This window comes from Benincasa hispida, chromosome 4 (genome assembly GCF_009727055.1).
Source record: "Benincasa hispida cultivar B227 chromosome 4, ASM972705v1, whole genome shotgun sequence".
NCBI lineage: Eukaryota > Viridiplantae > Streptophyta > Magnoliopsida > Cucurbitales > Cucurbitaceae > Benincasa > Benincasa hispida.
Genome location: NC_052352.1, coordinates 67,149,363 through 67,163,250, shown reverse-complemented (window position 1 = coordinate 67,163,250; position 13,888 = coordinate 67,149,363). Strand labels below are relative to the sequence as shown.

Genomic DNA, 13,888 nt, shown 5'->3' with positions numbered 1-13,888 from the left:
AATCGTTCAAATCGAAATTAAGTTTTCAATTTGAAGTGTTCAATTGAATTTAAGGATTACAATTTGAAGTATTCAAATTTCCAATTAAGGTTTGAATTTGGAATGTTCAATTTCAAATTAGGGTTTGGATAATTATATTTTGATATAATTAAACATTTGATTTTCTTAAAATTAAACAAAATTGGGGAGTTTAAAATATTTAAATATTGATTTAGATATTAAAATATGTGAATAGGATTCATGTATAAATTAGATATTTGGTTAATTTAATATTTGATTATTATTTAATTAATTAAATTTGTTTAATTAATTTTATTTGCAATTTTCAAATTTTAAAATTCAATTTAAGAAATTGAAATTTTGTATTTGATTAATTTTGTATGAGTCAAATAGCAACTGAAAATTAATACATAGAAAATGGAAAATTAGATTTGATGTGGAGAAATCCATTTTTTTGGATTGTTTGGTGTCTTCCTCCCAATCTTAGCACCTAGCTCTAATTATTAATGCCATTTGCAGTGGCCGTGGTTAATCTATTTAGTGCTTGCATGTAATGGTTACATAAAAACTTGAAATTTCTCAGATTGGTATGGATGAAGGCTGAAAGTTAAAGAAATTATGCCAAAACTCTCTCTTTCTAAAACCCTCACCATATCCCTCACTCAATTCACTGAAATTCTAAGTTCCACCAATCAAATCAAAGGCTGAGAATAGTAAAGAAGACACTCTTGTGGTCTACTGTCGTTTTTATGCACGTGGAGAACAACTTGGATTTGGAGGATTCTTCAAAGGTATATATGTTCTGGAAACCCTTTTATCTTGAAAAATAGTTTTTGCATGCTTTTAGAACTCAAATTAAGTGTAATTAGAGTGTTTATTGATTCTGATTGCTTCCGTTGCATGCTTGTACATTCCATCAGACACATGGTCAATGGACGCTAAGCATGAGCATCTCATGGGCATCTATTTTCTATAATATTTATAATACGCCCCTTAGATGTCCATTATATATGTGTGAAATATGCCTCATTAAAACCTTATTAGGAAACACCCAATGGGAAGAAAACTTATGAAGGAAAAAGAGTACATATTTCATATATAATATATCCTAAAAAAATATGCTCCCTCTCACAAAACTATCACTTAAGATCTCTGAGTCGCCACATTCCAATTTTATGCACAAATTTTTCAAAAGTTGCAGTTGGTAATGCCTTTGTAAATAAGTCTGTCAGGTTATCTTTCGAAAAAATTTGTTGTACAATGATGTCGCCATTTCTTCAAGATCATGTGTAGAAAAGCTTCAGTGAAATATGCTTTGTTCCATCTCCTTTAATATATCCTTCTTTGATTTGGACTATACAAGCTGTGTTTTTTTCATATAATATTGCTGAGACATTTTTATTAGAAGACAAGTCACACGTTTCACGAATGTGCCGAGTCATTGACCTTAGCCTTAAACATTCTCGACTAGCCTTGTGAATTGCAAGAATTTCAGCATGATTTGAGGAAGCAGACGTTATGGTCTGTTTCACTGATCGCCATGATATAGCAATTCCTCCATATGTGAATAGAACCTGTTTGAGATCTAGTTTTGTATGGACTAGACAAATATCCAGAATCTACGTAACCAACTAGATCAAAATTTGATTTATTTGAATAAAACAAACTCATATCAATCGTTCCTCGGATAACAAAGTATACGCTTGATTCCGTTCCAATTTCTTTTTGTTGGAGAAGAACTATACCTTGCTAACAAATTTACTAAAAATTGCACTAAGATATGGTACTTCAAAACCAAGAAGTTCTTCATTATCTTCTCGAGGTCAAAATATATCTTTCTTTATATCCAATGGACGGACTTCCATTGAAATATTTAATGGATGTGTTTTATCCATATAAAATCTTTTCAAAATTTTTCCTGTACAAGTTGACTGATGAAAAAAAATTCATCTGCTAAATGCTCAATTTTCAAACTAAGGCAAAATTTTGTTTGTTCAAGATCTTTCATCTCAAATTCTTTCTTAAGATGTTTTATTGCCTTTGAAAGCTCTTCATGAGTTCCGATTATATTCAAGTAATCAAGATATATAGTTATAATAGCAAATCCTGAATGTGATTTCTTAATAAAAACACAGGGACATATTGAATTGATATACCTCTTTCAATAAATATCCACTCAAGCAATTGTACCACATTCGTCCTGATTGTTTTGATCCATATAGTGATCTCTGTAACTTTATTGAATACCATTTCCGAAAATTTGGTGTATATGTTTCAGGTACCTTAAATCCTTATGGGATTCTCATATAAATATCATTATCAAGAGATCCATATAAATATGTTTTGACTACATCTATAATATGCATATTCAGACTTTCATACACAGTCAAGCCAATTAAATATCTTAATATAATTGCATCCACCACCGGAGAATACGTCTCCTCAACATCAATACCAGGTCTTTGTGAAAAACCTTGTACAACTAGTCTTACTTTATATCTTGTGACCTCATTACTTTCATTTATTTTCCTCACAAATACCCATTTGTATCCCATAGGTTTAACACCTTCTGATTTAATTCTACCTCTATGGCTTTTTTCTATTGAAGCCAATCTTTTCTATGTCGACATTCTTCAACAGGTTTTGGTTCAGGATCCTCATTTTTAGATATAATATCAAGAGTAACATTATATGCAAAAATGTTGTCAATAATTACATTAGTTTTACTCCATCTTTTTCCTCACATGACATATTTATTGAAATCTCATTATTATCTTTAGGTATTTCACCTTATGCACTAGTCATGTCGAGAATTTCTTCATGGATATTTACATCCTCAACCAAGTCGTTTTCACTATTAATTATTTTTCATTTTCGAGAATTTTTATCTTTGGAACCCACTCGTCTACCACGCTTCTGGCGTGTTCCAAACTCATTAGTGACAACTTGTTGGGTTGGGATATCAATTTTGTATAAAACATTTGCATATGGTATATGTGACTTAGTTACTTTCTTTGCATTTATAAATGCATCTGGTAATTGATTTGTTATATTTTGCAAATGAATTATTTTCTCAATTTCGAGTTCACAATGATCTATACGATCTAGATGAGACAATAATGATGCATTCCATGTAATTTCCTTTTCCAGTTTCTTAATTCCTCCCCCTAATGTTGAAAATTTTGTCTCATTAAAATGACAATCAGCAAATCGTGCAGTAAATACATCACCCGTCAGGGGTTCAAGATATTTCGTAATTGATGGGGAATTATATCCAATAAATATTCCTAACCTCCTTTGAGGACCCATCTTAGTGTGTTGTGGTGGACCAATTGGAACATATACTGCACATCCAAAAATTCTCAGATGGGAAATATTTGGCTCATGACCATAAGCTAATTGTAATGGCGAGTACTTATGATAAGCTACTGGTCTAATACTTACAAGTGACATTGCATGCAAAATAGTATGTCCCAATACAGATGAAGGAAGCTTAGCTCTCATAAGTAATGGTCTTGTAATTAATTGCAAACATTTTATAAATGATTATGCTAAACCATTTTGTGTATGAATATGAGCTACAAGATGATCAACACTTATTCCAATTGACATACAATAATTATCAAAAGCTTGGGATGTAAATTCACCAACATTATCAAGACGAATAGTCTTAATTATATAATCAGGAAATTATGCTCTTAGCTTAATTGTTTGAGCAAGTAATCTTGCAAATGCAAGATTTCGACTTGATAATAAGCACACATGTGATCATCTACTGGATGCATTTATTAATACCATAAGATACCTAAATGGTCCACTTGGTGAGTTAATAGGTCCACATATATCTCCATGAATTCATTCTAAAAAGGCAGGTGATTCAGTTTCCATTTTAGCTTGTGATGGTCTGATTATCAATTTTCCTTGAGAGCAAGCATCACATGATAATACATTAGATTGAAGAATTTCCTAGCTCTTCAATGGATGTCCATTTGAATTCTCAATAATTCTCCTCATCATTATAGATCCTGGATGACCAAATCGGTCATGCCAAATTGTAAATATATCTGGATTCATGAACTTCAGGTTCATTATTGCATATGTTTCAATTACTCGTATATGAGTATAATATAATCCAGAAGATAAAGCAGGCAACTCTTCCCATATACATTTTTCATTTGAGACAATGGATACGATATATAGATATTCCACATTATTTTTACTAACAGTCTCAGTATGATAACCATTATAACGTATATCTTTAAAACTTAGAAGATTTCTCTTTGATTGACTAAAGAACAATGCATTGTCAATTGTAAATTTTGTTCCTCTATGAAAATAATATTTATTTTTCTAAAACCTTCGATCAGGTTTGCAGAACCTGATATCGTATTGACTTTTGCTTCCAACATTGTCAATTTGAAAAAACATTTTTTTACTTGTAAGTATTGTATATATAGTTGTACTATCTGCCATACATAGATCTTCTTTAATTTACTCATCTTTTAGTCATCCAACATATGAAAATGATTCAGGTTTCTTCACTAAAAGAAAATAATTATAATAAGAAAAACAACACTTAAAATATATAAAAGTTATTAAAAAAAAAATATGAAGATAGGTTAAAAAAACAACATTAAGTCTAAATATTCTCAAAATCAAAAGAAACACTTGATGTTCTATCAACTATGTCAATCTTCTCTTCAAGAGATTCGAAAAAGTCTACCACATCCAAATTTGTCATATGGGATGGGTCAAATATATCATTATCCTGCTATGCAAAATTTGCTTCCACACTTTTCCCTTTTTTCTTCAGGAAGGCTTGATAGAGGTCAACTAAGTGTTTTGACGTACGACAGGTACGTGACCAATGTCCAATCATTCCGCACCAGAAGCATTTATTTTCAACATTCTTTGAACTCTTATCTTGTGGAGCTTTTTCTTTGTGATCATCATTTTGCATGGTTCTTTTAAAATTTGAATGATTAGAGCGACCACCACGAAAATAATAATTAGTTCTTTCTCTACCACGGTCATGACCTCGACCACGACCACAATCATGACCTCGACTACAATTATTAAAATTCACAGCATTCACTTCAGGTAATAGTGTCGTTCCAGTTGGTCGAGATTCATGATTCTTCATCAATAACTCGTTATTTTGTTCAGCAGCGAGAAGACATGAAATTAATTCAGAATACTATTTAAAACCTTCCTCTCAATATTGCTGCTGCAGAAGCATATTCGAGACATGAAATGTAGAAAATGTCTTCTCTAACACATCAACATCAATATTTTTCTCTCCGCATAACAACAATTTTTAGCTGATTTTAAACAATGTGGAGTTGTAATCACTTATTGATTTGAAATCTTGTAGCCTCAAGTGCATCCACTCATCACGAGCTTTAGGAAGAATAACTATTTTGTTTATGATCATACCTCTGTTTCAAATTTTTTTCACAAGATATAGGGATCTTTTATTATAAGATACTTCATTTTCAATCCCTCGTGGAGATGATGACAAAGAAAAATCATAGCTCTTGCTTTGTCTTGACTGGATGTCGTATTTTCTTCTTTAATAGTCTCTCCAAGATTCAGATGGATTTCGACATTAAGTACCCATGATAAATAATTATTGTCGTTAATATCAAGGATGGAAAATTCTAATTTTGTGAGATTTGTCATGGCAACACTATTACTTATGTTAGAAATTTAAAAGATATTGAATATGCAAAATAACATTAAATTTATTAATTACAACAAAGAGTGAAAAATTGACATACCTTTAAGACCTACCTTTGGCGAGAAAAACGACAGGAACTCATGCTGATAACGTGTTGTGAATTTGAGGAGCACAACGGGAACATGGATGGTAATAAAATATAATATTAAAATAAATAAAACATAATATATAAATAAAATAAAATAATAAAATGAGAAATGAGAAAATTTCAAATTTCTCCACTTTGTATGGAATTTGCCCAATATGTGTCTTTCAAAATCCACAAAAGGTCACTATTTATAGACAACTTGGTAAGTAAGAGGTGGATTACATGGACACTAAAAATGAGTATTTACAACATACATGGATAATATTTTAGAAAATTGGGGTATGACACATGATCAATGGACATTAGGCATGAGCATCTAATTACCATCTATTTTCTATAATATTTATGATATTATCACCACATAGTAATATTTATTTTTACTTTATTTAATATTATAATGAATGGAATTTGATTATCAATGTCAATAAAACTATACTATCGATCGTATATGTATATGGATAATAATACAATTAATAACAAATACAAATTTAATATTATTCATCAACCAATTTATTGTTATGTTATAGAATATGGTTGGATATTCATGTCAATTCCAATGCTTAGAGGACTTCTACGGTCTAAGTTAATAGTAGAGTTTAAAATAGGATAGAAATGATTTCTTAACCAACCGTAGCTAAATTAATTTAAAATATAACAATTGAATTTTCCAAGTAAATGAAGGAATTATTTGATTCATATCTAACATTTTAATGTACATCACAAAGTTTCTAATATTTTCTCCAATTTCCATGGCCTTGGAATTGATGGCTTAAAAATGTTTTGTTCATAGTTCCAACAGAGTTTGTCCTCTACTCCTTCAAGGCTTAGCAATTTGGTGAGTGGCATTGCATCATCAATTGTTTGGAGAATTGGAGTATTTATTTTCTACAGAAAACCACAAGGGTTGCCAAAATTGCACATTTCAAGGTAACCCACCAGCATCTGCCAGAATATCAGCCATATAATTAGTAAACAGTTCCATACAAAGTTTGATTTCTATCATAAAATCATTTAAAATTTAAATGACACCAAAAATCTAATCACAACCTTACTTGTCAAATCATCTAATTGTGTATCAAGAATATGTGGGTTAAGAGAACCGAATCTATAGTTTCGAGGTGTTGATAATACAAGCACGATCTTAATTGAACTATGTTCAATAACTTAACGAATGATTTTTACATGCTTAAAAGAACATTTAGAACTAGTTTTTAAATTTGAGGGACCAGATAAAAATTAATCCGAGGGCAAAAATATAATTTTTCTTAAAAGAAGTTTAATCCATTTTCAGAATGTCCTAACTCATTTGGATAGTAATTTGTCTAAGAAGTTTAATTCATTTTCATGATAGAAATATACATATGATAATATCAATGAAGAAACTATGATAGACCATAGCTTTTCAAGAGAGCTACTCTCTCCCAGATTCTCCATTGGAAATTACTATCCAAATTATTCACACCTTGCTTCCAACTCATTTCCTTTATTTATAGCTAAAAATCTTAACAAACTTGCTATCAAATTACTAATATACCCCTTCTAATAGCCTACTAATATGCTACTAATAATCTTATAATTTCCACAAAACATAACTAGGGGTCTTGGAAGCACTTCTAACAAAGTAATATTGGGATATTTTAAGAAGTAAATATGGTGCAATACCCCTTTGGTTGGTTTACTAAGAAAAGCATATTTAGTTAAGCAATATATCTGCCATATTCAAATGAATTAAAACAAGGCAGTGACTGCTAATAAGACTGAGATAGATGATATAAAAAGGAAAACATGGGAATATATTATCTCACCAGGAAGAAGATTCCAATTCAAGAAGCCTCCTTGGCCTCTAGCATTATTAAACTTGTAAACAGCACCAGAAGCTAGTTGAGGACAAAACAATAATATCACAAATTTGAGCTTAGCCCAAGGGCGCCATAGTTGTAAACAAGAAAGTTCACTTCTGTTATAAGGGTTTATTTTATAATGTTTACCTTCATAGCCTCCAACAACATGATCTTCTGCTAATAAAAATGGTGTATCAAGAACAATGTACCTGCAATTTGAATAAGAAACTTCATTGAAACCAGGAAACCTAAACGTTGCTGCTCTTTGAAATGGCATAAAAACAGAATGGTGATGGAAAAAGACATGAAAGATTACTTGAAGCAACCAACTCCAGCAGCCAAATGCCCTGCAAAGCCGGTTGCGAGTCTCGTCTCGGCCATGCTGTCAACCATAAGAATCAAGCCTGATTTTCTTGCCAGTTTTATTATTTCTAGAACTCCAAGGACTCCAAACTTGGGCAACTTAATGTTTATAGCATCCACAAGATTTTCATCGATTATCTTCTGAACATCGGTCAAGCTCCGACAGCTTTCATCCACTGCAACAGGTATCCCATACATTCTAGCCACATTACTGACTTCATGAAGACCTTTCCAGTCATCTCGGTCTACAGGTTGCTCAAAAACAAGAGGCACTACCCCCATATCTGCCATTAGAATAACCATTTAAGACAATTTTTACATACTCTTAGCTCATTTTCTATCTTGGCAAATTGTTACCCTTCAATTTCTCAAGAAATTTAATTGCTTCGTCGGTTGTGTATCCTTCATTTGCATCAAACATGAATGAGCAGCAGGGTTGTGCTGCATGAATGGCCTCGATAGCTGCAATTTCTGCAGCAAAGTTTTTCCCAACAACAAGCTTAAGAGTCTTAAATCCTTGATTGTAATACTTTGAAGCCAAGATTGAGGCCTCCTCCGGGGAAATAATTGGGACCTGCAGAATCAAATTTTACAAAGAAAAGTGGGAGATGAAGAGTTTTTTTTTTTTATTATTTAAGAATCAATCAAAAACATTACTATAGCACAAAAGTTCATCGAACTCAACTGTTATTGCAGTCGTTAATGTACTTGTCACACCACCAAATAATCTCCAGAGTGGAACATTGATGCTATTTGCAACTGCATCAATCAATGCCATCTCTACCCCAGCCCTGATCTTTAGAATACAGAAACTGTTTAAAGAGTTGCTCTTAATACTACAGCAACCAGAGTCAATATTCAAAGCTAAGGACAATTTATCACCATAATGAAAGTAAAATCTATTACTGCTTGTATTACCACTTGAAGTTGAAACATAGGAAAGAATCTTGATCTCCAGATGCTTTTTTGGGCATTGACAACGAGATCAATATCAAATTTAAGGAGTCCTTGAAGCAAAATGCACATGTAGTGATAGCCAAATGACAAATAATGATATGAATGACTATGATACTTTCCACTTCAAACTTAAATGAGTATAATTTTGCTTTTTTTTTTTTTTTTTCCCCTATCAAAAGACCACATTTTTTTGGAGATATCCTTGGTTATATCCTAGAATGTTTCATATTTCTAAGGAAAAATGCATATTTTCGTTCATAAATGTTGGAGTGTTTTTCAATTTAGCTCCCATGGTTACAATTTAAGGATTTTCAGTTATACCTCTTCTATTGGTAAATGTTAAAATTGTTTAATGATAAAGCGTACATGACATGATATTTTGTAAGTTGATAGATATTTATAAGATGAATTACGTTATAGGAGAGGAAAAGCCAAATTTTGTATATGGATGAATGGACCTAATTATTCTTTTACATTTTTACCAAATCACTTGGCATCAAATCATGAAAGTTTATTATTATTTAACTTTAACATTGATGATTGGAAAGGGCATAATTGAAAATAGTTAATTCGTGAGAAATCAAATTGAGGAGATAAAATGGAAAAACATCCAAAAATTAAATAATAAAATATATAGGTCCCATTTGTTAATTATTTCTTTTTTTTTTTTCTTTAAATTACGCCCTATTTCCCCATTTCTTATCATGATTTGCATCTTTCTTGAGTACAATAGTTGAATTTTTAGCTAAATTCCAAAAACAAAAACAATTAAAAGCTACAACTTGTTTGATAACACCATTTCATCTTTTGTTCTTAGTTTATGAAAATTAAACCCATTTTCTTCCCATTTCTAACAATAATTTTCATCTTTTTTAAGTACAATGGAAATTCTTAGTCAAATTCCAAAAATAAAAAGAAGTGTTTAAAAAATAATTTTTTTAGTTTTCAAATTTTGGTTTGGTTTTTTAAGCCATTTGGAGGTAGAAATGGTGTCTATAGACTTAATTTTCTAAAACAAAATTAAATGGTAACAAAACGAGGCCATAATTAGCCAATTTCTATATATGGGCTACATTTATGTAAAAAGAAATGTTCAAATCCTCATGCTTGGTCAAAAGGGTCAAATTTTGAAGTACCATGGGTTTGGCCAACTAGTCAATGAAGATAAAATGTATCTATCGAACATTTGGGATTGGGATCCGGGTTTTGACTTGGTAAAAGATATTCGAGAATATATATCTAAACCAACTTAATAGTCATGGTAAAAAATATTGGAGAGTATATGTCTAAACCAACTTAGTAGTGATGCTGATGATGTTAAAGTTATACAGTTAGTTTCAAGAGAAAGAAAATGATATGAGTTAAGTTAGCACAAAAGTAATAGGATCTACAAATAAATGGAAATGTATTAAAACAGAATTCTAAAAGAAGGCTAGGCTATTGTTATGGAGTAATGATGAGATCAAAGCCAATAATCTTCCCACAAAACTTACTAAATTAAACACATCCACTCAATTCCTTTCAAAGAAATCCACAATGAAAGATTTCAGTAAAACTCTCACTCACCGGAGCAAACTCCCGAGGCGAAAGAATCCCAGTAATATCATCGAACACCGAAGTCAGAGTCGCCGGAGGAGTCAGGCGGAGGTAGTTGCAAACCTCCTCAGCCTTCGCAAGAGCCATTTCAAGACTAACATCAGTAACAAAAGGAAGCACCTGAACTTCCCCCCAACCAACACACCCATTACTCAGCTCAACTCTGATCGCAACATTCTCCACAGTTTCGAGCTTGGAGTTGCCAAAATGCAAGGGCGAATTAAGCCCAATACTCAATGGCCTCCCCTCAGCCCTCTGCACATTCACCCAAAAAGTATCGGCCACATTTCGGAAGCCGAAACTTACCCTTTGAGCAGAAGGAGCGGCTGGATCTGCAATTAGCTCGACATTGCTGCCATGGCTGGAAACGATTTGGAGCTTGGAAGTGGTTCTGGGAATGTGTTGGAGAAGGGAGGAAGAAGAAGAAGAAGATGGGAAAAGAAGGGCTGATAGAAGTGAAGCCATGGATTGCTGCAGAACATAGGAACAGTCTCTCATGATTTGATATGGTTAGGACTTATTTTATTTGTGGTGTGGAAACGTGGAGCTGATTAATGAACATTTTCGGGCTGCTTACAAAATGACAAACCAACAAAAGCATCCGTTGGCGGCATCAGGCATGAGAGGACCCCACTGTCGTATTCGCCTCAAATTAAACATGTGATTCCTTCCTCCAACATTTTCATATCCTTAAAACTGACTTTTTTTTTTCTTATGTGTGTATGTTCAACCAGAGCATACCACAAATGGATGACGATTCTTTTCGAGGTTGACCTACCACAATCAAAATCAATTCGAATATATTATTAATTTTAATTTATATTATAATTTTATTATTTTTTTTAATTTATTCTCCAAAAACTTCTAAAAATAATTTTTTTTAAATGAAACTTTTATAAATTAAATTTGAGCTGTCAATCTTAATTCATTATATAAAAATAATTAAATCAAGCTTTTATGAATTGACATTTTATTTCTTTCTAGAATAAAAATTGGAAGATTTTTAAGTATAAAAAACTGGGCCAAACTATTTACAATATGTAGCAAAAAGAACCTTAGACAGTTACAGCCCAATCAAAGCCCAAAAATTGTGTAAAATACTAAAAAAAGTCATGCCTAATTAATTCAGCCGATTTTTCCCTCTAACATTTCATCTCCCTCTTCACCCAGATAACTCTTCATCTCCTCCTCCTATCGCCAGTCTGTCGATCATTCTTCTTCTTCTTCTTCTTCTTCTTCTTCTTCTTCTTCTTCTTCTTCTTCTTCTTCTTCTTCCATCACGTTGCTTCACGTCGACTTGGTTTTTTTCCATCACGATACTTCTTCCATTCAAGTTGTTTCATCTTCCCCGACATTTTTCTATTTAGGTCCTTTTCTTCAATCGGCTTGGTTCATCGAGCTACTTTTTTTCCTCTATTTACATCCATTTTTCGTCCGTTGTCTTGGTCCTCTTCTTCTTTTTCTTAATCCTTCTTCTACCACTACATCAACATCAAAAGGTAGAACTCTTTTCTTTTCTTCTTATCAATTTATGAGTGATTATACTTATTAAGTCTGATTCTTGTTCCTTGTTTATGGTAATATTACCTTTAGTTTTAGTTTCCCTTGTTCTCCCTTTTGAGTTTTTGTCTTCTTTTGTTTATTTGATGATCACTCTTTTTTAGCAGTCTTCCTTTTGATTTTTTTTTTTATAGTGGTATATCACTGTCTATCAGTGATATGAACATTTTCTCATATATTTTATGTTTTCTATCATTCATACCACTACCAATGTATATACATTATGTTTTCTTAGATATGTTTAGTTGGGGCCACTTACAGTTGGTGTTTTTATATTTCTTTTATAGATAGTGTTTTTATCATAGGCTAATTACAACTGCCATGCTTTAGTATATAAAAAGACAATAGACAGTGATACAAGTCTATCACTGTTTATCAACGATAGACAGTGGTAGAATTCAAATTTCTATCAGTGTCTATCGATGATAGACAGTTATAGACACTATCACTATCTATCACATTTCATGGTTTGCAATAGACAGTGATAGAATTCAAATTTTCATCAGTGTCTATTGTTGATAGACATTGATAGATTTTCATCACTATCAATTAATGATAAACAATGATAGACACTATCACTGTCTATCGCATTGCATAGTTTGCAATAGATAGTGATAGAAGTTTATCGCTATCTATCAGTGATAGACAATAGTGGAATTCAGATTTCCATCCGTATCTATTGATGATAGACACTGATAGACTTCTCGATAGACAGTGATAAACACTATCACTGTCTATCACATTTTATGGTTTGCAATAGATAGTGATAGAAGTCTATCACTGTCTATCAGCAATAGATAGTGATAGAATTCAGATTTCCATCATTGTTTATCGATGATAGACACTAATAGACTTCCATCACTGTCTATTGATGATAGATACTGATAGAAATCATTAAATGATAATAGTGAGTGATAGTTTATGATAGAATATACATATATCACTTGTTTATTGCTCTTGTATGTTTAAACAAGTGGAAATAACATGAACATCAAACAATAATGCAAGATCAGAACAAGCATTTGAAGATAACAATATGCATCTCACTAGATGTAATACAAATTATAAAAAACCAATTAGATGATAGGAATTTAAATAGTTTTAGAAATGGTCCATTCAAACACTTTCTAAATATAAAAATTGAGAAAATGCCCACAAGATTCATAAACTATCTTTTAAGAAGACAATGCATTACAAATAAGCCAAATGTCTTGGCTTCTAACTTTAATGGGCATATAGCAGGGTTTGGATTAAAAGAGTTTTGTTTAATCACAGGTTTAAGTGGTACTCAACTACCATCAATAGGTTTAGAAGAAAAAGAGCAAATTTCTAAACTTAGAAAAATAGTCTTTAAGAATGATGATTCGATTGATAGAAAGGACATTGAGAGAAACTTTAAGTTCCTACATGTTCTCAAAGTGATAGTGTCAAGGTTAAGTTGGCAAACCTCCTTCTTTTAGAGTTCTTTTTAATCCCAAGGTAAGGACACAATATTGTTAATTGGAAACATGTTGCAATATTGGACAATGAAGAAGAATTTAAAACCTATCCTTGGGGACGATTGTCATATAACTTGACATATCAATTTTTCAATAAGACTTCTTCTACTGAAAAGGATTTTGGATGCTTTTAAGGTTTTCCTTTAGCACTAGTTTATTAATCATTTGAAATAATACCAAAACTTTCAGCAATAGATATTGGATTTGGAATACAAATTTACAATCAAAGTCCAAGAATAATATC

General features: G+C 31.8%; 1 protein-coding gene across 1 annotated transcript; it reads right to left on the bottom strand.

The window, feature by feature from the left end:
• Window positions 1–6,441: 6,441 nt before the first annotated feature.
• Window positions 6,442–11,119, bottom strand: LOC120075139 (L-Ala-D/L-amino acid epimerase-like). Its single transcript, XM_039028313.1, has 7 exons — window positions 10,556–11,119; window positions 8,718–8,828; window positions 8,390–8,606; window positions 7,986–8,316; window positions 7,817–7,878; window positions 7,634–7,705; window positions 6,442–6,770 (listed from the first exon to the last, which is right to left on the bottom strand). Exons 1-7 carry the CDS (start codon window positions 11,081–11,083, stop codon window positions 6,751–6,753), a joined length of 1,341 nt encoding a protein of 446 aa, XP_038884241.1. The 5' UTR covers window positions 11,084–11,119; the 3' UTR covers window positions 6,442–6,750.
• Window positions 11,120–13,888: the final 2,769 nt, after the last annotated feature.